This window comes from Dermacentor silvarum, chromosome 1, assembly GCF_013339745.2.
Source record: "Dermacentor silvarum isolate Dsil-2018 chromosome 1, BIME_Dsil_1.4, whole genome shotgun sequence".
Lineage (NCBI taxonomy): Eukaryota > Metazoa > Arthropoda > Arachnida > Ixodida > Ixodidae > Dermacentor > Dermacentor silvarum.
Window position 1 is genome coordinate 65,195,392 of NC_051154.1, and position 24,388 is coordinate 65,219,779.

A 24,388-nucleotide genomic window follows, 5' to 3' on the forward strand; every position below is an offset into this window, starting at 1 on the left:
CAGCCACAGCCTGCCTAACTTTAAATATCCTCCTGAGACCCGAACCCAACTATGGGATATAATCGCTCTTCAAGGTGGTTTTTATTGTCTATACATTTATGAGTTTGAAAAACAATTTTTTTTAAATTTAAGTACCACGGTTAGATGCCAAAAGCTGCGTCTCCATGTACGTGAAAAAAAAATAACTATCTCCATCATCCTCTCATGTTTACTATGGTATAAACTAGATCCATTTCGTTGCTTAAGCGCAGATATGAAGATGAAACTACGTGTAGTACATTGCCATGTTGCTGCCGCGTCCGATATTTTCACGCAATCTCAGTGATTTCGAAACACACCTCAAGGTTGCTTTCGGCTGTCTGGGACGACACAGAAGCCTAGATAAATTAAGTGTCAAATTTCTCGAAAGCGGATTACAAGAATACGAGTAAACCACTTTTTTTTTTTTTTTACACTTACCCATGCACCGTACTTTATACCCAGAATGAATATTTTGCGTAATCGCTTCCGAGTGAACTTAGAAAAAAAAAACGTTGAAGGCAATGTGCAATGTATTGAGGATATCTGTCTTATGAGGACATCAACGAAAATCGATACAGTTACTGAGTGTAAAAAATATCTATGCATTCAACTCATTCAAAGACTGCCGGATATATCGCGTGATTTCTGAGTGAAAGCGCTTATGCTTAGTACAGTACTCGCTTCGCGATATATCTGGTAATGTGAGCGCGCAACGTAAGAACGCTTTAAAGACGCGCTCGGTAAGCGGATGCCCAGAATCATCCCTGCTGCAACAAACTTGCACTGGCTATTGTACGCCCTTCGTATAGGAGCATCATCTTGTACGGCTTTTTCTACTCATTTCCTAGCTATACCAACAATGTGTCGCCTCTTAAACGTTTTTTTTTTTTTTTTTTTTTTTTTTTTTTTTTTTTTTTTCTGCGCCCTCTGTGCTGCTCGGCCTCCTTTATTGTAACGAAGTAGCCTCCTCCTGGAGGTTAGGCTTCTTTACATTTTACCTGGAAATAAATGTTCTCTCTCTTCCCCCAACTACGGACACATTATAAAACAATAAAGAGGCAGGCAGTGCACGCCTGCAGCCGCCACGGCTTTCAGCGAGCAATCAGAAAAGGAGAGCAATACCAGAGAGCAGCGATCACAAAAGGAGCTGCGCAGCCTCTGTCGTGCGAGCTGCGCAAACATGTGCGCCCACCTGAGACGGGAAGAGGGCGAGGAGCAGCAGTTGGGGGGGGGGGGGGGGGGGGGGGAGCGAAGGGATCGCTGCGTAGCGTGTAACGACATCGCTAAGCCGCTTTTACGAGCTCGCGCACGGGGAGATCCTGGGCCCGGCGCCGCCGGGGCTCGGATCCGCTGCCGGCGGCCTCCGGAATCGATAAGAAACGTTATAAACGGGGCATAAATCAGCTGCGCGCGGTGGGGGCTGACGAGCTGCTGCAATCCGACGGCGCACGCACAGCGCGAAGAACAACCGCGAGGAACAAGGTGCCGCGCACGCAGCAGCGCGCCCCGGACTCATTTACGAGCGGCGTCCTGAGCTCTTTGTCGATGTGCGCGGCGAGGCGACACCTTGAGGGTACGCGTCGGCGATTTCGGAGCACTCCGCCAGTGAAAGAGATTGTTCCCTTGCGTGTGTACACTGGCACGTATGTGCAAATTAACCGACCAATCTCAATCGCTCAGTGCAGCTTATATTATGGCACGGTGCTGTGCTAAAGACTGGAGTTTTAAGAAATGCGCAGGCTGAGGAGCAAATGAAGGAAAGAAGCGGAACGTGTAATGACTATCGATTACAACATTCCAAACAGCAACGCACCAAATAGCCAATAAGAAGCAAAAAAATGCGGTTTTTTTCTTTCTTTTTTTTTTTTTTTTTTTGCTATGTGCACGCTATTAGTGTACATGTCATGCACTATTGAACATGGCGAATGTGTGACCGAGTTTTTTAGCGACAGGCACGTAAGACCACATTAAAACAGCATACATATACGTAGAGCAGCACCGCTGAGGAATTTTGAGAATTTTCTCATCATACGAACATTTAAAAAGAGTCATTATATATACGGTAAGATGAGTGCGGCTTCGAAATTCCCGCTCGTGAAAAATATTTGATCCAGTAAAAAAAAAACAAGGGGAGTGCATCTTTACCACACCATAGGCGCTATAACGTAGAATGATTCCAAACTGTTTTGATTCCAAACCGCTGACGTCAAATCTACGTAACCACCGACACAAGCATCGGGCGGTGACCCGCAGCATTGTCTGAACAACCCAATCAAACACTCTCCTCGTTTGTAGGATGTCACCTTTGTTCACTTTCAAAACCAATAACATTGTCTACACTCAGCGGTTTTTCTTATCTAATTGGTTCACAAGAGGCGAGGAGCACGCTCTAGTGGAGAGGGTTTAAATGAGGCCGAGCCAGCACAGTGAAAATAGATAACCGCTTGAAGAGGGTGGTGCCGGCTTCTCCGATTGGTCCGCTTCGCCTTACTTAGCTTGCGGTGGCTGGTCGAAAATCACGGCGGCGTGCAACGGAAGGTTAAGAATGCTGCTAAAACGGATCCTCAACAAGGAAGAGTTGGCAGAGCGATGTCGTATGCATGCCGAAAGGGGTCGATAACGTTTTACTGCCACGCAAAAAGGTTTATCGTGCGCAAATAAATACATGCTCATCGGCAGGTGCGAGTATACCGAGGGCCTGTGCCGGTATTTTGTAGCGATGCCTTATGACTTATTCTATACTAGTCTTATCATCCACCGCTCACGGCAGGCTGATCCCGTTGATAACGCGAGCAGACCGTCGCTCTGACCACTGACAAAGCGCCATAAGCGCGAAAAAGCATTAACACCGGAAAGGCATCGCTACAAAATACCGGCCCTGAGCGATCGGCGGGCAGCCATCTTCTATTCCTTTCGGAATAGTAGATGGTTAGAATCGAATAGAAGATGGGAATAGAAGAAGTTTGTGGCTATTCAGAAAATTTTTCAGTTTTGTTCGGCATATTAATGCATTTTTTTTTTTTTTTTTTTTTTGCGTTCACGTCACTTTGACGTGGTGAGTTTCCGCGGTTTTGTGAGGTCGCGTGACAGACAGGCGAAGTGGGCGTAGCCAGAAAACATCGGACCAATAGCAGAGGGCTAATGGTGAAAAGTCATCGAATCAGGAATGATTATTTTTCTTTTGTGCGGTTTAATCATGCATAATCAGTGTGTACACGTTATATCATATGGGGAGCTATCGCGGTTTTCGTGACGTCGCGTGACAGACAGGCTAAGTTGGGAGTGGCCCGAAAATGTTTTGACCAATCGTGGAGGCTGATTGCAGAAATTGGAATCAAAACAGCTTGGAATCATTGTACATTATAGCGCCCCATGCTATAGAAAACTTCAGTGAGTTTCGCAAAAACACGCTTACCCGCCGTGGTGGCTTTGGTGTTGCGCTGCTAAGCCCGAGGTCGCGGGATCAAATCCCGGCCACGGTGACCGCATGTCGCACGTCGATGGGCTTATCGCAGAATTGTTATATTCAATAAACTAAATTAAATTAAAGTACTAATGAAAGCCATATCAGCAACGTGCTTTTGGACGTTCGTCTAACGACACTGCACAAAACAACCCACTTGCACACCATGTCAGAATGACGCCACGAAAGTCCAGAACAAGTTATCACAAGAAAGTGGCGAAGTAAACGGCGGGAACAGTCTTAATCAACGCCTTAAATGCGTGCATTTTCTATTCAGATAACAATGAGAAAAAAGAATTATCTACAAAATAATAAAGAAAACACAAACCACATGCCTTCCACAGCAAGAATAAATCCACTCTTCCCGAAAAAGGCTGAAAGAACGGAGTAAAGTGTGGCAAGTAAGAGTGTTTCGCTCAGTAAAGAAGCCTTAAATAAGTGCACCCATAAGTACCCCCCCCCCCCCCCTTTCACACTTAAGCCCCATACGTGTATTTGTTATCCTTTCAACAAAAATAAATTGTTGTTGTCATCGTCGTTTTGTTGTTGTTGTTGTTTTACTCCTGTACTGAACACGAAGGCACTTCATGACGAAATTTAGGACTATCCTAGGTAACGTTTCTGTATATCATTAATTCACAAACAGCGAATCGACGAGGGGGGGGGGGGGGGGGGGGGGGGCTGCACCTTGCATGGTGCAGGGTGCTCCCTGCATGGAGCATCCCGTGCATTGTGCGTTGGAGCCACAACTTCATCGGCGCATCGCCGATGGAGCAATGCGTTGCGGTGTGGTTGGAGCGCAGTGCAATATACACGGTAGTCAACAGCACGGGAAGCGACAGCGGTAAACGCGTGCAGCGACCAAACAACGGCAAACAGACGCGGCTGTTCTCAGAGCCAGTTCAAGACAAATTGGTGCATTCGGAATCGCCAGAGGAAGCGTTCGTGCTCTCCACACAAAATATGTGCGAACAAAGAAGGCGCCGAAAATCGATTGAACTTATCTAAAGAAACGGCGAGGCTCTGTGAGGTGCTTCAGTACCATTCAATGAGCAGGCCTATACTGGCACGATATAAACAAGTATAAACTTACAACGGGAATCCCAGGTGTCAGCAGCATTTTTGGGTAACTAAGACTACATCACTTCCATATGCGCAACCCATTCCAATAACCCAAGTGGTTCACTTTCTAGAACGCACGTACAGAGATATGTAAGACTTGTTACTATAACCGCAGCAAGTATACAAGTATAGAATAAGCTTTCACTCGCCACGGCAAGTGAGTCTCTCCATTAGAGGATCTTTCGCGGCTCGCCAAGGAAGATCAGAGCCTAATTTCTGCTCGTTCCAATCGCACCTATAGTGTGTTCTTCTTATATGGGCGATCATAACAGCTTTCCGCACGGGATCGCCACCCGTTCGCGAACTTGGATGCCACTAGCGGTGACACTTTGCCCGCTTTCACCTCGGTGCTTATTACTTGAAGCGTACTCGTCGAGCGGTCGTCACCGCCGTGTCGAGCGATTACGACCAGGTGGCGTGTTCGGAGTATGTATAGCGACATTTCACCTCCACGGCTGAGTGCACGCGGATCAATGAGGTACACGAACGTCTCACTTCGCAAAAGCGCCCCTGAGTGAACATGTCCCCCTCCTGCGAACAGGCGCGCGAATCTTACGGCGCGCCTTGAAGTACAGCAATGCCCATAAGAATTCTTATCGTGCTAGTCGTAACTGACATTTGTTCACTTACTCGCGGAGACAAGGCGAGCACTTGGGCTCGTGTGAACGCCGCTTAGCGCCCCGCGTGGTCCGTAAGCACCGTGAATCAGTTTCGAGCCCGTGGCTGCGCCGCTCAATAGCGCACCCGCGAGGTGAAACTCCCGAGAAGAATGACGTCGTTCACGACTCCGAAGCTAGGCAGCGCCCGCTGTTCCGGTGCGTAGCATCGCCTTCGCCCAGTAAACGACGAGTGAATACACGAGAAAGAGAAGAGCAAAGTAAACGGGGGGCTCCATCTCAAGACGAACGGCAGATGTCAACGGCACACGGGCGCTTCAAAAGTGTTGGATCAAGTCGGCGGCAGCGGAAATGATTCGCGCAGCGGGGCGTTTGTAAGCGCACTCTACATTCGCCAGAGTTATTTCTTTTCTTTCTTTCTATTTGTTCCTTTCTCCATCAGCGCTGTGCTGCTACTTGCACCTCGGCCTTAATTTATTTCACTGCGAATTGGCAGCTAGTGCGCAGCGCTCCGCTTTCTTTTGTTGTGAAGTGCAGCGAGTTTTCAGGCAAAATGGGGATTGTGGGGAAAAGTCGTCGGAACAAAAGAGAAAAAGAGGAATCTGGAAAAATAAAGTGGATAAGTTTGTTCGACAGCCTGTCTTGCCTAGCTTTCCGAAGCAAACATCACAAGCGGCAGGATCTCTCCGTCCCTGCTCTCGTCGACCGCCGGTTCAGCGAGGTTATACGAGCATGAAGTCGATCGACGCATCAAATGAAAATCGCGTTACGGTGTTCACTTTGTTTTTTTTTTTTTTTGTTTTTTTTTCTCGGTCGTGCCAAGCAAATAAAACAAAATGTAGGCGAACGACACAACGCAATGAAGTGCGCTCTGCTAACTGAGACGCTTTAGAGCTCTCCAGCGTCCTAACGTTTGTGATATCGTGCATTATAACGGAAATCGAGCTGAGTCAACATACGGCCCGCGGCTGTTGCCTTTCTGTCATCTCTCCCCGCTTTCTCTCTGTCTGTCTCTCTCTCTCTCTCCTTTTTTGTTTTTTACGCCTAGATTTACACACATATGGAGGAGACGTTTTGATCCCGAGCAAATGTACACAAAACGCTCACTGAACTCTCTGATCCGGAACTTGGTAACGAGAGCGCTCGTTTGATACAGAACGAAAGAGCGGAAGGAGGTACAGGTAAACTTTGCAGTATGGCTGAACCAACAAGAAATCGCTGCCTAAAGATCGAGAATTCCTTCCCCGTGTACGTAAAAGCGTGCAGTTATGAATCAGGTGGGAAATAAGACTTGGCGTTTACCCAAATGCAAGTTAAATAGCAAAATCAAATGAAAAGCCGTGTTATGCGCTAGTATGGAACAGTGAAATTCATATTGTGTTCCAAGCGCCTTGCACCATCAGCCACAATTTTCGTGCGGGAGCGTTCTCGCATTCCCGCGATCACATAAAAAGCAAGTGACTGCGGCTGGAGCTCAGTTGGAGGATCACGGCTTCTGAAAGGAAATAAGCACCGACTGGCGCTATATATATATATATATATATATATATATATATATATATATATATATATATATATATATATATATATTGTAACGACTTGAGCCATTTTAACGCGACAAGGCTCCACACAAGGTTTATCTGTGGCGCTGAAAGAATTATCACACACAGAATAGGATATGTGTTGACACGGCGCGGGCTCAGCGATAAGTGAATTAACATTAATAATGAAAGAAAATGGCACCTTCCTTGCAAAATATTGGTGCTCCGGATATATAAAAACACACACCTTTGGATAGTTTTGGCAGTGAATTCGTTCATTGGTTGAACAGGTTATTCGAGAAGTTAGATAAAATGTTCGTTCTATATGCTTTAAACTCGAAGTATAGACACTGGAGACTGCAGAAAGTGGCGAGGCCGTCACAGCGTTAAGCAACGCTTTCCTCATTCACGGCAACTCTGCAGCATGCCCACAGAGCTCGTCACTATTGCAGTTCGCCTAATAAAAAGTGCAATGTTAGTCCTGTATTTGTCATGGAGACACGGAAGCGATCCAGCCTCTGGAAATGTCGTCGAATCATTGTCTGGACCGTAGACAAGCTATTGTAATATGTAATTATACTTCTTTTCCCCATCTATCTGTCTCTTTCCAGATCTGGCGCGAATACGACACCGACGGGAGCGGATACATCGAAGCAGACGAGTTGAAAGTAAGACGCTTTTTTTTTCTCTCTCTCTCTTTCTGTTTGTGTACTTGCGACACTTCGACAAGCTCAGCGCCTGTTACATTTGAGAAACAGTAAAAGAGCCAAAGCAAGACTAAGAGTGAGTATAGTTAAGCAAGACAAAGTAAGCGAAGGAGACACAGCATTTAGCGTCGTGTAATCAACCGCTGGAAACCACAGCATTCCATGCTTGTATTTCAAGACAAAAAAAAAGTCACTGTGGTTGTTGTTTATTAAAAGATGAGCCACTTAAGGGCCGGCTATCCCAATCATTGGTTTGAAGCAAGGAACAATGTGCGCGCGAGTGCGCTCTTGCTTTGTGTATGTCTGGTCGTTTTTAGCGCGAACGCTGTCTATCTCGTCTCTAACAAGCCCTAAAATCAGTTATCGTATGCGACAGTAACAAGACCCCTGAGGGTGCACAAACTTTTTATCACAACTGAAGACTCCTCGCATTAGTGTTTTTCCATCTTTAAACATTTCAGAACTTCCTAAAGGATTTGCTCCGAGAGGCCAAAAAAGACAGCATCGAAGAAGACAAGCTGATTGAGTACACAGACACCCTGGTGAGTGAGCAGGCGCCGCCCAAATTCATCGAGTGATTCGACATGTGCACGGCTTTGGAAATGTGGGACAGCGCAGGGGTTGACAGGACAGCGCGGGGCAGAAGGGGCGAGGCCATAAATCTCTCTCGGACAATGCTCTGCCGCCTCCGGGCCATGTCCTTCAGAGGGCTGCGCGAGCTTGGCGCTGTCGTCTGTCCCCGGTTGGCAGTCCCTAATCAGAGGCTTCTCCGGGAGGGACTCCTTGTTTTGCGAAAACAGGGCGGCTCGCGCCGTGTTTTCTGCCCGAGGCCATTAAAGCAGGACCAACAGAGGAGGCGATAAGAGGGGCCAAGAGGGACGTGCAGCGCATGCCACTTGTGGGGGGAGAGCGCTTCAAATCCTGTTAGGACCGGCGAGTGGGGCGCCCGATTCCGCCGTCAGTTGTCGCCGCGCTTTGTTTGCGACGCACGTACGCGCCGGGCCGCGAACAATGAGGCCCCGCCATCCGTCAGCTAGAGCTTGCGCGCGCGCGCGCTGACATTCCTGTCAGATGAACGAGAACCCCTGTAATGCCCGCCGATACATGATCACCGAGCGCGTATCGCGACCCCAGCCGGAATTTGAGAAGGGCAAGCAAAGTGCGAGGAATGCCGCCCAAATTACCCCTGAGCGGAAAGCGAACGGCCTGCGGGCTGGACCACCCGCTCGAGTCGATTGTTATCTGCGGTGGACGGCACTGACAATAGCCTGCCGGCCGGCGCGAGGATAAGCGAAAAAGGTAGCGGCGGCCACCGGAACAGCAACAAACAAGGGTCGGCCGCTCTTGTCCGCTGAATCCTAGGAGCGAGAGAGGAACGCGCGCGCACTCCGGACGTTTCGGAATGCCGACCTGGCTGAATGGGCGAAAGACGCGAGCGTAAAAAGCAAAGTCCATTCAGCGGGCCACTTCTCGGAACAGTTTTGATCGCTGCGAAGCAGAGGGGAAGGCTGTCGTTGACTCACCTCGGCCTTTCTGGCTCTCGCTCTTTCGCTCTCTCTCTCGAGGGTGAGTGCACGACTGATGGCCACGGGGAGTCACGTCCCTTTCTCGAGGCGGCCGCTCTTTGAAGTCGGCCACCCCGCGCGGCTCGCAAGCTACCTGTGCACCGACAGAGCAGCGTTAGCTCACCGGTTGTTCTCTTTTCTTCACTCTCTCTTTGCAGCTACAAATATTTGACAGCAATAAAGACGGCAAGCTACAGCTCAGTGAGATGGCCAAGTAAGTAGTTCGCCGTTGCATTCGCCACTGGCTGCTAGCAAAATGGAAGAAAAAGACAAACACCAAAACCACACATGAGTACAAACAGTAGTTTGTCGCATTTATATCTGCAAATTCCTACCTGTTCTTTTTCTCCCTCTCTCTCCTAGGCTTCTTCCAGTAAAAGAAAACTTTCTCTGTCGTTCGGCCTTTAAGGTAAGGAAACATCTCTCATTTGTGTGCGAATATGACACGAGATTTAAGATTAGTAAAAGGTGAACGTTCTTACTGAAGGTGACCAAACAGACTCGGCAACTGTGTGATATCAAATCAACAACAACAGGCCTACAAAGCCCTCGTGGCATTGTACGTGTAATTTTGAAGCTAGAAAAGATTAGCATTGTGACAGATATTCCGCGTTGCATTCGAGAGTGAAACATTATTTGAAACAATTTGAAAAACAAAAATTATATCCTTCACAGTTAAGGCATAATCAGGTGCCAAGTGCACCTGCAGGTAGCGGCTCGAATATGAACGCGACGTCATTGCATACAAACATTGCGTGCCAGCGTATCTTGTACTTAAGTACAGGGCTGACGACGGCTTCTGAGCAGTAATTTGTTTTTTACAAGAAAGGCTATATTCCTGTAATTTAATAATAAATGTTATGTCCATGACTTAAAGCATGTATTACCATACACTTCTTCAATGAGTTAGAAAACTAGTCACAGGACCAACGAGAACAAAGTGATAATTTATCATCATTTGTGTGGTATATCATCTGTACATCACCTCTCCATCTGCCATCCAGCTTCTTTTTTTTTTAACTCTTAGGCCATCAAGGGTGCGCACTACACACATTGCTGCTGATCCCAGCGTTTTGTGGAGTACGCAGATAGCACGTCAGGAAGATCTGCACTCTTATACATCCTAAAGTACAGCCTTTGCCAAATGTATCGACGCCCCTTTGCGCGTGGTTTAACTCTGTGACCGGGTCACATACGGAGGCCGCGGTATAACTTTCAGTGCTCCATAGTCCCAGATGTTGAGAGCGACAGTCCTCCTCATTATTTTTATACTCATGTGCCGCGGCATTCGTGGCACATTCTTTTAAATTAAGAGAGGCCTCCCACCATAGGACGAAAACAACCATCTACTCAATAAAAGTTTATTCACCACCCTCTAGAGCTTCGCCTTATCTTTTTTTTTTTTTCCTCCCACTTCGGAGCGGAAAAAGTGGTAACGTGGGCCCCGTCACTGGCACCGGTGACAGATTTTGTCACTGCTCTCGTAGTGGTTTCGAAACATTTCACAAATACTGAACACATGCTACCAAATAGGTTAGTGCACTTTGTTACAAATGAGAAATAAGACTTCACTTCACCTTGTCGTCACCTTCAAAAAAACAAACAAAAAGTCACGTTATGGAAGTTGTTGTGATGGCTAGTACTTTTCAGGTGTTGATTATATCAGCTTAAATAATCCTGGTGGTAGCAAATTAGGTAAAATAATTCATAGCACTAATGTTTTGTTTTCTTTCAGATCATGGTTTTTCTTGACAGACGCATATTCTAAAATTAAACGCTTAAATAAATTGCTCTTCGGAACCGGAGTAGCCAGAGGGTTAACTTTTCTTCTTTCGTAGACATGCAGAAGCAATTACCAAGCCCAAGTAATTGCCACCGTAGTTGCTAGCGGATTGCCAATTTAACGGTTGGTCACACCCTATCCGTACTACTTTAGAGTATTATTATGCTTAAGGCAACAGTCGAAACACGAGCGTCATAAGCGTGTAAAGCGAAGTTGGAAAAAATTCAAGAGCTTGTTAACCACGCTCACTGGTCGCGCTCTTTCACCACTTGATTCAGGAAACGCCCAGTCTAGATTTTTCTCTTTTTTTTAACTCATCACCATCATACACAAAAATTTAGAAAAATAGGTACCTATTCGTTGATTTCCATTCATCACTTGCCACACCGATTGATGTGCTCGCGAGAACCGGAATACACCCACGCTTGTACAGGACCGAGAGTGGGTGGTTCCGCAGCCCCGTTGCACCCTGCTCAAGGTACTCTCCTTGTACTTCTGCAGACATGTTCTTTATAGTCTCGATATTAATACAGCGCGAAATTCTAATGATGGTTTTTCCTAAGCCTATATATAAACTTGTGAGAATGCCAACTGCACACGCTCACCAAGGCTCACCCATCCACGAGGCAGTTTGCTCACCTTCATCCTCAGACAACGGCAGCCACCTGGCCTGCGAGGCCTCGCGTTCTCTTAAGCAACGGGGCCGCTCACGGCGCCCGCGAGTTCTATAGCAGCCTACTTCTTTTGTTTTTCTTGCCCGGCAGGGCGTTCGATCTCCTCTGCCACGCTTTGTGACCCGCCCTATACATTTGTTGCCCTGCACAGCTAACTGATGCGACAGCGGTACGTACCACCACGGGAGTGCCGTGGGCATGCCTGCTCTGAGTGTGATCTCCGTAGCCTCACCGCAATAGTGGACTGCCGAATGTCTCCTCTGTACGTGCTGCAGCTGCCCGACAGCACCGCGTGCCTCACCGCCGCCTGCCGTAGAGTAGAGCGCGCCTGATCTCGCGCCGACCAGTTCGCTTGCCAGCAGAAGCTGCTGCTCTCAGTCGCGACCACACACGGCGTCGGCGTCCATCCACTGGGTGAGGCCGGCGCCGCCTGCCTTAACGGGCACAGCTTAGCTGTGCAAACTTCCTGTTGCGAAGGTACCCGTTGTGTGCGACCAAAGCATTGCGCGTCCTCTCAGAGCACCGAGGCACGTAAATCACAAAAGCCAGCATTGCCTACCTTGGCAAACACTCGCCTTTCGCTGCGCGCGCAGTACATGGCTATCTGTATAATGCAGGTCGAAGCCTCATTTTACGTGGCTGATCTTTGGATTCTGCCCTTTTGGCGCCCATTACATAGCAGGCCTTGTCGTATTACCAAAGAATGAGATACGCCAATTAATTACAAGTAGTTGAATAGTTGGAATTATCGCGTATGAAGCTACCAGCACTAAATAAAAAAGCACACGATCCCGCACACACTTATAGAGGTATATGTGTATTTATTTGAAATAAGGATACAAGTTCGATGTCAGCGATACGTTCAACACCTTAAATTTCTAAGACAATGGCATATCAATTACCCCTGAAAGGGGGCATGGCTGCAAAGAGTCGACCTCTTCTTTGCTGCCATAGTAAATGAACGCGCCGACGCAAAAGTGCTGTCAAGTCGTGCTGAACTTTGGACTCTGAGCGCCAAGTTCGGCAACCGAAGCAGCGACTCGTTTGAACTCGTTGCGCTTCTAGACCCGTATTCACAAACAGCTCTTATGCTCGAATAGTTCGTAAGGGAAAATCATAGCCCTGATGCTGGGCATATCATTAGCGAAGGCGAACGATCCCGATGGCAAAGGACACTCACGGACGAAAAGCTTAGTTAACCCTGGATCGGCGCTGCTGCCAGGACATCATCCACCACTTGGGTGCTATAGCCAACACTATACCCGATAGCTTCCGTGCCTGCATGCAAGCCGCTTGGCATAACTTCACTTAGTTAAGCTGACACACCCGTTGCAAACCAGGGGCCGCATAACGTAAAACTACTCCCCATTCTGATTTTATTCCAATCTCCTGACGTCAAATTTACGTAACCGCAGACGCAAGCATCGGCCGGTGACCAGCAGCGTTGTTTGAACAGCCCTATATATATCAAGCGATCTCCTTGTTCATAGGAAGTCGTTTCTGTTTACTTTCAAAGAGAATAGCATTGCCTACCTTGACAGATTTTTCTTATCTAATTGGCTGACAAGAGGCGACGAACGCGCAAGTTTCGGTGGGGCAGAGCTAGCGCAGTGAAAGTAGGTAACCGGATGAGGAGGGCGGTGCTGGCGTAAGCTATTAGACCGCTTCCCCTTGCTTATAAGGCGTGGGCTGGATGGTCGAAAATCGCGGCGTCGTGCAACAGGGAGTTAGAAATGTCGCTAAAACGGATCCTCAGCGAAGAACAGTTGGCAGGTCCATGTCGTATACGTGCCGAAAGGGCTCGGCAACGTTATACTGCCACGATTTTTTATTTTTATTTTTTTCTTTACGCAAAGAAATTCATTCTCGCCGGCAGGTCCGTATAGCCAGTGCCATGCAGGGCGATCGGCGGGCAGCCATCTGCTATTCCTTTCGAGAAAGGGCAGTCTCCGGCTGTATTAATGTATTTTTAGTCCGTACACGTCACTTTGACGTGGTGAGTGCTCGCGGTTTTGTGACGTCAGGTGACAGACAGACTATGCAGGTCAGAAAATTTCGACAGGAAGCGGAGGGCTGTTGTCGAAAAAGACGTAGAATCAGAAATAACTTTTTTTTTCTTTTGTTCGGCCTAACCATGCATAATCAGTGCGTACACATCTTATCAGGTGGGGAGTTTTCGCAGTTTTCTTTACATCGCGTGACAGACACGTGAAGTGGGCGTGGCCCGAATTTTTTTTTTCTTTTTTTTTACAAATCGTGGAGGGATAATGGCAGAAATGGAATGGCAACAGTTTGAAATAGCTTTACCGTGTAGCACCCCAAGCTTTGCAAAATAAAAAAAAAAGCATGAGTACCGACTCTCGGCGTCCCGCTTTGAATCTGGCCCACACACGTGACGTGATGGGTTCAAAGCGTGCAGGCCTTAAGCTATCTAGAAGGTGCTGCGTTGGCCCAGCAAAGCTGTTGGTTTGTTGCACTGCGTGCGAGAAGTGCGTTTAGCCATTCGGCGCGTCAGAGACTGCATTAATTCCGCGTGGCTGAAGGGCCCCCCGTGAATGAAAAATAAAATAACTTCCTCTTTCTCTCTTCGCTTTGGCCCATAGAACTGACGTATGAAGGCAAGTCTTACGTGACACCTGGAGACATGCATCATGCCACCATCTTGGATACACCTAGTGTTCACGTTGTTTATCTTTCGTAGACGAACGTTGAGAGAACAAAATACAACAGAATATAGCTACCTAATTGCTCATTACAATAAAGTATCGAATGCAACAGTTCGCGAACTTATATTATCTAAGTTGGCCAACCCCATACAATAAAAAAATCACCGACTTTGCGTGTTATGCGCGCCGAAGCGCATAGAAAAGAAGACAGGATACGAGGATAGCATTGTTCACCAGTCTTGCTCCATGTTTTGCTCCATATGACAGGCTCGCAAGTAAGACAGGCAGGTCTGTTCCCGCACCTCGCACAAGCATGACATATGTGTTTTTTCTTTGTCATGGCAGTACCATTTTGGCCTGCGTTGTTGGTTGTTCACTGCGACGGCACCGGGCGCAATGAAGCACAGCTATGTATCGGCATTGTAAACCCTCGCAAGCTTAAGATGAAAGAGGTGGTTACACACAATGCACAATGAATGGGAAAGGAATAAGAAATTACGGTCAGGAATACTACATACATCTTGGCCAGCAGCTTTTTCTCTCTTTTTTTAACCGCTGCTCGAACAAAAAATAGACAGATGAAGTTGCCTACGCTCACCGAGAACATTTATCCGATTAAGCGTTTGTGTCCCACGTGGTAATCGTTACAGCAACTGGTGTGATAAAGGCGCATATGCTTCGCTGCAGACTAGGCATGCAACGTGTTTCACTGCTGACCACACAGGCTGTGCAAGGATCCACCAATTGACTCTGAGACCAACAGATTGGTACGAAATACACGTCTGTAAATTGGCACCTGCCTTCGTTACGGCAGGTGTTCGGAAACACAGACATGCACGGCACGCTGCACATGAGACGGTCCCACACCTTAAATTGATCTCTTCGTTCACTTTGGTAACTATTCAAACATCTAATCCCATTCGCCAGCAATGATTTCCGCACGGTAGGATTATGCACTTTCTGCGCCCAAAGTGTACTTATGCACCGTTATGTGTGTTGTACGTGTGCTGTTTCGTCCTTTGGCGCAAAACTTATTTGTGCATCGTAACTCGATAACAGTTACAAGTCACTGCTTTGAATCTGCACAAATGCGAGCACGAATAAAAATAACAATAATAAAAACACTGGCCGGTAATTTTATTTTTATCGCGCAGCTAGAGAGACATCAAGCAAACAAAAACTATCTAGAGCACCCCCCAACCCCCAAATTAGGACAAAAAGAAAACGAGAAACTTCCAAGCTTGTGAAGCCTGTGTACAGCTGATTTTATTATTCTTACTTCCCGAAATGCTGAAATCTTGTACAACTAAGAGCAGCCAAAATAAATGTGACAACTCATCTTCGGCTGATATTTGCACTGGACACCGCCAAAGAGAGTGCAGATGAAAGTATATAGTATAGCAGATAAGTGATATCACGGCGCCGCCACCTCAGGGAAGAAAATTACTATCGCCAAATACAAAATAGGACGCATAAGAAACTTGCGCTGCCAAAAGGCAGGGCGAGTTTCGAATTCTTCCTTTCTTTCTTTCTTTCTTTCTTTCTTTCTTTCTTTCTTTCTTTCTTTCTTTCTTTATTAATTAATTAATTCCAGACATGTAGGTACATTGAAGTAATAGTAACACTTTTCTTTTTCGATTCCACTCCCGTTCGATTGTCCGAGCAGCTCACCGTGACGTGACATTTTCTTGCAATGTATGGCCGAAGTTTCATAGCTAATCGTCGAAAAAAGAGAACGAAAAATCAACATAACCTATTTTGTACGCTGTTTCTTTCACGCAAAAACTCTTATCCGCGAAACTACACAAACATTTGCGATGTTACATGATAGTGTCATCGACGCCGCCGTGGTAAGAGCAAGAAATTTTGAAACATGAGTATGGCCTTCATTTTCAACGCTAATAATACAGCTTTTTCCGCTGAATAAAAGCAGACGTCGTTTTAACGAGAAGTAATCTGTCAGCCTAACCTGGTTTAGTGTGTTCCCTACGTCCCTTTAATGACGCTTTCCGGTGGGCTAACAGTAGCGCTTAGAAGTGCTCTAAAAGAGCTCTCACGAGGCTACTTTTAGAACACTCCTAAGCAGTGTGTTTTGATTTAACGATCTCTATTGACCTGAGAAGTGTGCGAACAGCGCGGGACCTTGAAAAACCTAAATAGGTCTGCTATGGTTACGTGCGAAGGACGGTCTGTGGAGACGTGTTTTGTATTCAAGCGCACTGTTAATTGCTTAAAAGGTCCTCGTGCTTCAGAGGCCCGCAGCAGACGAGTGGCGCAACCCAGCACACGGCTGCTTCGCCAAGCACAGTGGAGTGTCAGTAGCCGCTATCCTGATTGCACCGCCGCTGTAGAGACCGCACGCTCTGCATGTGCAGTGCTCACGCTTCGAAAAGCTGTGTACGAGTGACGTCTCGCGCGACGCGAGTCGCGAGCGAGCTTTTACGAGGCAGCTAAGCACGGTCCGCGACCGGAGTATACACGCGTCTGCGTCTAGCGATGCACGCACCGAGCGCTCTAGCCAAATGCGAGAAAGAAAGTAAAGTTACGGGCTCCAAAGTTGTTGCAGCCGGAAGACGTTGAAGTTGATAACTCTGTTCGTGAAAGTTTTGGCTGCTGGGTTTACAGTCACAGATTTCAATTACGCCGCTTAGCGGGCGCCGATGTGCCTTGGTTCAAGCGAGCGCCGTGGTAGCTCTCTTCAGTAGACATCGGGCCATCGTTCACTGCGACTGTCTGTGTGGCGCAATGCCAAAGTGCCACTACCTCGTCGCAAATGGCATTGTGCTGGCAGGCACATCGACGCAGCAGGTGCGCTGCAGCGCACGCTTGCTTCCGTCTCAATTTCGAGCACGGCATTGCTAAAGAAAAGAAAAAAAAAATGCGCAGTATGTATAGTATTTTTTTTTTTTTTCATCTCAGAAATAAAGAAAGAAATCTCACTCCCAACGGTCAGACAGGCCCCGCTTCTGTTGGAAGGTTCATTGGTCAAATGGCTAAACTATGGTTAGGGTTTTCTTCGACGTTCTCAAAGCACATTTATTCGGTGTTTTGCACCCGACATTGGGTGCGGTCGCAAGAAGCACGAAGGAATATATGCGAACTTCATTTACTCTCCTTGGCTAACTGCGCCCTTGGTTTTCCGAAGTCGTGACGCTTATTCTTAGGTTACAATAGTTTTCTTATTATTAGCGGTATTATGTGGAAATGAGCAGCCGTCACCATTAAAGCTGACGAAATCTATTTATTTTATTCTTGTTTCAGTAAAAAAAGGGGGCTCCCCGTTAAAATTATACATGCACTTATAGCTTATACACTTTTTTTAAACAAGATTTAACTCCTCGCTCAAGCGCCCTGCGCTATTGGCCGTTATTACAAGCGAATATTAGGTTAGTTTTCCATCCGATAAATCTATATACTTGCGCACGGTGAAATTATTTTAGGGCGCGCAAGCGGCAAATGTCTTTTGAACGCTTTCTAGGGACGTGCTTCATAAATCTCGTGAATGCGCAAATTTTATACTATTACACTGCACGGAAGACAGCTTCATGAGCACGCGTTAAACACACGTGTTTGTTCTTCAGTTGAGTGTGGCCGCGTGTATAGTCGCGACGTCAAGCGTCGCGAGTACACAGTTCATCGAATCATGCACACGCGGCTTCTGCAAAGCTTTCGCAAAATTGCACCGTAGACTTAGAGGTTCAGTACAATGTAGGTTCAGTAAATGGACATCTGAAACTGACAGCATAAGTGGCCTAGCTATATAGTTGCACGGCTATTAAAGTTCGCTTACAATATACCTGCACCTGCAGGAACGCACTAGAGGCTCATGTTGTAATTAAAAAAGAAAAAAAAAACCTTCTCAATTGCCACACCAAGTTGTGTGAGCTGTTGTTAACGATTCTGAACACATATATTTGCATTTAAATAAAAAAAAAGGCTTTTTAGAATATTTCTTGACGGCGCAGCCTACTTAAGCAAGCACGCTAAACTGTGACGCTCTCTTTCTTTTTCCACAGGGCGCAAGTAAGTTAACAAGGGAGGACATAGAGCGAGTTTTTGCACTCTACGATCGGGTAAGTGCAAGTTCACGTGGTTAATGTTGGTTTTATTACAAGTCCCGTTTTGTGACGCGTTCATTGCATACTTCATAAGCAAGGTCGTACGAGGGGGACGGTGCAGTTCAAGTGGCCCTGTTTTCAGCCAGGCACTAGCGATCATCTTATGAAGCAATTTCCACCACTTTACTGCTAATTCGTATCACGTTTTCTGCGTGCACGGCGAGAACAGCGTTGGTGAGCGAAATAGCTGCACTAGTTCACCCAGACTGGAATTCCGAAGTAATTCCTACAGCGATCACAGTCTTCCATCGATTTTCGTTCAACAGTGTGCTATCGTAACGCAGTCAGCTGGACCAGTCTAGTCCCAGTGGGGCACTGTAAACTTTTCTGTGAGATCTCAAGGCCCTGCGGCGAGGTATACTATGCATATACTGGCGTACACTGCTGTCACTGCCCCCACCTTCTTCACGCGGCGACATAAGTCAACGCTAACATACCTTTCTTAATTAAGTATGCTTGTATGCTACTATACAGAATACTATACTGCAGCAACCCTGCACACATACTGTGCGGTGTTTACAGTGAACCGTATCAGAACAGGTGGGGACCACCACCACATGCACGCCTCTAGCGCGTGTATGTAGTCGACATCCGCTGCACGCTCAGTACGGCTCTTGTGGCACGAGTGAAGCGCCTCTCATCCGAGCAACCTTTAAATTTACGCAGGACAAGAACGGCACGATCGAAAATGAAGAACTCAAGGGATTTCTTAAGGACCTCCTGGAACTCGTCAAAAAAGTACGTCCTATGATTAATGCACGCGCCCAGGTGATCGCTGGGTGACGGAGTAGATTACAGAGAAGAATACAGAAAGTATCTCGTGGAGCTGTAATAACATTGAGATTATATACCGTGTGGTCCCAGTTACCTTTAGCCAAGCTGTTAGATGAAAAAAAATGAAGAAAAATGCATGGTGGAAAATACAATTATAAAAACCTACGGTGTTCGTTCGTCACAAATCTGACGACCGAACACCGTAGGTATTATAACCGTATTTTGCCCCGTGTTGTTTCTGTTTTGTTCCCCCCCCCCCTTTTTTTTTTCTTCTCACACCCTATATAACTGCTTAAACTTATGTGAAAGGTAAGGTAACTGTTGTATAGCGTTTCGTAGCGACAGCAGATTGGCTTGGTCTTTTTTTAATCTTCCTTTATTCCACGAATGGCCACCAAGTCGTAATAGTGGGGGACTTCAACGCCTCGCACAGGGCATGGGGCTATCATACCACCACGATGAAGGGTGCTAGGGTGCACGATGCCGCCCAACAACACAGACTCACCCTCTGGAATGATCCTCTCCAGGGACACAAACCCCGATCTCACCTTTACGGTGGACGTCCCCTGGGCAGAGTGGAGTCGACTTCCGGAAACCCTAGGTAGCGATCACCATATCCTCCAATTAGATGTAGCACACACCCGTAGACAGACCAAGACCGGAATTGCACGACTAACTGAATAGAAATTCTTTAGGGACAACCTAGATTCCGGAGCAACTATAACCGACATTGACGAGTGGCTCAAAAATGTACTAGATACAGCAGAACGCAACACCAAGGTCATACAACTCGATGCCGATACGCACGCGGTCGACGCGCATCTCCTCCACCTCTGGGAAGCCAGAAGTGCCCTCCTCAAGAGATGGAAGCGACAAAAGCTCAACAGAAAGCTAAAGACGCACGTCGCTCTCCTTACTAAGTAGGCTCACGATTATGTAGACCAACTCGCCAGGCAGAACTGGCACGCTTTCTGTGACCAGCTACGGGGAACTCTGAGCACCAAAATGACCTGGCACCTCCTACACGCACTCCTAGCCATAGAAGCTACCAAAACGGAACAGAAGCAACATCTCCACAGACTTATCCACAACCACGACGGATCATAAGGACACCTCCTCCAAGAAATACAAAAGAAGCTCTGCGGAGATGCACCTTCTCGCGCGTCAACTCGCAGCAAAGAATACGCTGGAAAACGAAATCTAGAACTCGAACGACCCTTCACGCAGGCCAAACTCCACGTAGCCCTATCCAAGCTAACTAGAAATACCAGCCCCGGCACAGACCGGATTGCCAACAAACATCTACGCAACCTACCGCAGCAGGCCACTGCGGCTCCCCTCCGGTACTACAACGAGTGCTGGGAGAAAGGAGAACTGCCTGCTGTATGGAAGCACTCGAAGATCCCCATGATACCCAAGCCCAACAAACCTCTCAGCATGGAGAACCTACGCCCCATCTCCCTCACCTCGTGCATGGGAAAGCTGTTCGAACGACCGCATTACCCAGTACCTCGAAGATAACGGCCGCCTACCGCACACCATATTCGGCTTCAGGCAGGACCTTTCAACGCAGGACGTACTCTTACAACTGAAAGAAGGCCTCCTCGATCACCTTAACAATCGAAGCAAGTACTGCATACTGGCAGTAGACGTCAAGGGAGCCTTTGATAACGTCAGCCACGACGCGATCACAGCAACCTCGAAGGCACCGGCTGCGGCACTAGGACCTACGCGTACGTCAGAAACTTTCTGACCGACCGCACGGCAACCGTCGGGATCTGCAACATCCGCAGCGAAAGGTTCCAACTTCCAAACAGAGGCACCCCGCAAGGGTCGGTCATCTCACCGCTACTCTTCAACGTGGTTATGATCAAGTTACCCTAACTCCTCGAGACCATACCAGATCTGCGTCACGCGATGTACGCTGATGACATCACGCTCTGGACCAAAACTGCGAACATTGGAAGTCAAGAAAGCGCCCTACAAGAAGCCGTAAACACCATCGAAAGCTAGCTCCGAAACTGTGGTCTCCGATGCGCCCCCGATAAGTCTGAGCATCTCGTCCTAAAAGCAAGAACGAGAGACAGGCCACCCAGCTACGAAGAGCCTGACCCCTGCGTCACCCTCAACGGAATGCCAATGCCGAAAGTCGATACGCTACGTATACTGGGACTCATTCACAAGGACGGATCCGGAGCGGCCAGCCTACCAAGACTACAACGCACCCTTTCGCAACTCACGCACCTCGTCAAGAGGATCTCAAGCCAAAAAAGCGGGCTCAAGGAGCAAGACACGCTAAGAATAATACAAGCACTGCTCACCAGCCGCATCACATACGGCATTCCGTACCTGGCTTTAAAGAACGCAGAAATAGAAAAAAATCAACATCATGATAAGGAAGGCAGTCAAAGTCGCCCTGGGACTCCCCCCCCCCCCCCCCCCCCCCAACCAACCAGTAATGGAACGAATCAAGCTCACGCCCACCGGGAGGTCAGTACTCCGACACCTAAACTACAGCGAGACGTACGTCGCAGACACGGACAAGAAAGAATGTATCCCATCAGACGTTCGAGAGTCCCTCTGCATCACATCCGTCCCACGCAACATGCATCCCATATACAACAAGAGTAAAAGGCAAGCTAGAGCCAAAGCCATCAAACGAAGATTTAAGCAAGACCCGGACGCCCGCTACACCGACGCGTCAAGTATCCGCATCGAAACGCGTACGCTCTCAGCGTCGTAGACTCCCGAGGCCGCGAGTTAGCATCGGCAACCGTCAAGGCACGCAACCCGGAAACGGCGGAAGAAGCGGCAATCGCTTTCGCCACCACCACATGCACAGACGCAGCAGTCATTTTCACCGATTCTCAGGCAGCCTGTAGAAATTTCTCGAGGGGCCGCATCTCGGCTGATGCACTCAAGTTACTAAAACGACGAAGCACTCCGCTCCCGTACACCTGCGTTACGTGGGTACCCGGACACGAGGGACTAGAGGGGGACGAAGCGGCCCACGCCGCTGCCCGCGAGCACGTCAGCCGGGCTCCCCTCGCCCCACACGCTCTCCGACCCGCGGCAGAAGAGGCGTGAGCCGTCCCCAACAACTATTAGGCGATATTACAACCCTACAGGCTCGAGCGCCGGGTGTACCCTCCACCGCACCCAAAACTCGGCAGAGAAGAAAGCGCATGATCCTCAGACGCCTACAAAGCAATACGTACAATCACGGAACTATAATGTACCGCCTCTACCCGACGCTCCACAGCTACCTCTGCCCACTCTGCAACGTTCCCGACACCCTGGCCCACTTGCTCCTGGAATGCCAGTGGCATGAAGACAGCGAAATGCAGCCGGAAACGGATGCGAACCGAGCACCACCAGAAAACGAAAACCACCTTGTCGAAACGTGGGAGGCCAAGCTCGCCCTCGGGGACCTGGAAGACCGACAACTCGTCGCCAGGACCAAGGGCAGTCGAAGCCAGAGGGTTCCTGGACTAAGGAACCTTCCCACCTCAGGGTGATACCGGGCCTCGCTCGGAAAACTGTTTCACTAATAAACATTTCTTTCTCTGCTTTATCTTTAATAATACTTCTACTGTTGTTCCTTAAATGTATAGGCTAGATGTTTTGCTCTCCAGGAATCTCGCTGTCACCCCATGGATGCGTTCATTCATATATCACCCTCATTATTATCGACTACACACCACCACCACTTCCACAACCCAACAAGTTAAAAAAGAAATTACACATTACGTCTATTACTCAATTTTTCCACGTGAAGTATTGGTGCATAGCCAGTTTCTTGGTACGCTGCGGCCCTTGCGCAGCTGGCATACAAGTCTTAATCACAGCGGCGAACTTTGGAACTCGAAGTCTGCACGCCAGTTTATTTTTACGAGCGCACAATTTCATTCATTCCGACAGCACAAACAAGTAAACTTACGCGATTTAGCAAACATTCGTCTCTTTAGTTTCTTTTCTAGTAAAATCTGCGGCATTCTTTGTGTGTTCTTTTACGTTTTCTGAAGAATAAGTTCGATACCAAAATAATACGAGTAACATAAAGAATTGTAACGCACGCGCATTAGTACAGTTTCTAGAAGAATCGGGAATACCTAAACGTTACTAAATTTTATTATACTAACTTTGATCACGACGCTGTATTTGTCGAATTGATTCATTTTTAATATTTTCATATGCACGTGTTTCCCGTATTCATCTTATTATCGTGTTCCTATGGCTATTATGTGCGTGTTTGTGTGCGCTGTGCTTTCCGCCAACGAGCGTCGTCGTTTGTACGTTAACGTGAGCAATCTAACACTTGTGAACTGCTCAGAAACAATCGTTTTCGTTGTGTGTATGTGAACTTTAGAAATGTTGTCACCGTATTCTTTTGTCTATTCTTTGCCTGACACATTTTCTAATTTATTTTTTGCGTTCATCTATGAGTTAGAATAGGAGTAGCCGGCGCCGTCTAACAGGCACCAACATCTCATTGCATACATTTAATATTGAAAAATATGATACAGGGCAGGAAGCACAGTGCCAGGAGTTTCAGCTGCATCCGGCACGGTCCCCAGGATCATTTCTCGAAGCAGAAACAGATGCCACCCTCCCCGACCTCCCTTCGCGATATGTTCTTCCAGACTCGGTCTGTCGGAGCAGTCGAGGCAGTTCCATATATGGTACACGTGTACCTTGGGTCATAAGTGGCTGCTCGCTATTACACTGCGTTTACCTTCAATAATTGTAGAAATAGACCAAACGAATATAGTACAGCAGAGAAGGAGCGTAACCGTTACTATAATTTTGGTGCTGTTATATCTTTTGCGGGGGTAGTTGGCGGCGACATGTCTTAACAGGCGCCGTGCATGGTAAGCTCGGTGTAGCGAAGGCAGCGGAACGGCCGGGATCAAAATAGAACCCCACACCTACACCACAGATGTTTCATGGAAGTAGACGAGAAACTATCTACAGCATGTATTTATTTATAATCTATAGCCAAACGCTGGACGTGATGGAGGCGAGTAGGCAGGGAAAAGGCGCGTCGTCGTCTTCAGTTTGGCCGCCGTTGTCTATATACGTATACATGTATGTAGTCGAGTGTATTGTAGTAATATCATATATGCCAATATTCGGACCACTTTAGGAAAAACATAGCGGACTGAAAAAAAAAAGTTTTTAAAGGGCACAGATCACTAATTAAGAGGGGGCATTTGCGATACCACAAGCGTTTCAGCCACTGCGGCGTTTTTTTCTTTCTTTCTTTTTTTTTTTTTTTTTTTTTTTTTTTTTTTTTTTTTAGAAAGCGTACTTTAGGCGCGGTGTTTTGCTCGGTGC

At 47.5% G+C, this 24,388-nt stretch overlaps 1 protein-coding gene across 2 annotated transcripts in view; it reads left to right on the forward strand.

Moving 5' to 3' along the window:
• LOC119464549 (calbindin-32-like) overlaps positions 1–24,388 on the forward strand; it is a 223,084-nt gene that overhangs the window by 196,396 nt on the left and 2,300 nt on the right. Inside the window, exons 5-11 of one of the 2 annotated variants that reach the window (XM_037725570.2) lie at positions 7,376–7,432; positions 7,933–8,013; positions 9,195–9,250; positions 9,400–9,445; positions 11,645–11,662; positions 18,176–18,232; positions 18,944–19,015. In XM_037725570.2, coding sequence (XP_037581498.1) covers positions 7,376–7,432; positions 7,933–8,013; positions 9,195–9,250; positions 9,400–9,445; positions 11,645–11,662; positions 18,176–18,232; positions 18,944–19,015 — 387 coding nt within the window. The remainder of the gene's footprint in view (positions 1–7,375; positions 7,433–7,932; positions 8,014–9,194; positions 9,251–9,399; positions 9,446–11,644; positions 11,663–18,175; positions 18,233–18,943; positions 19,016–24,388) is intronic. The other variant, XM_037725575.2, reaches the window with a different exon arrangement.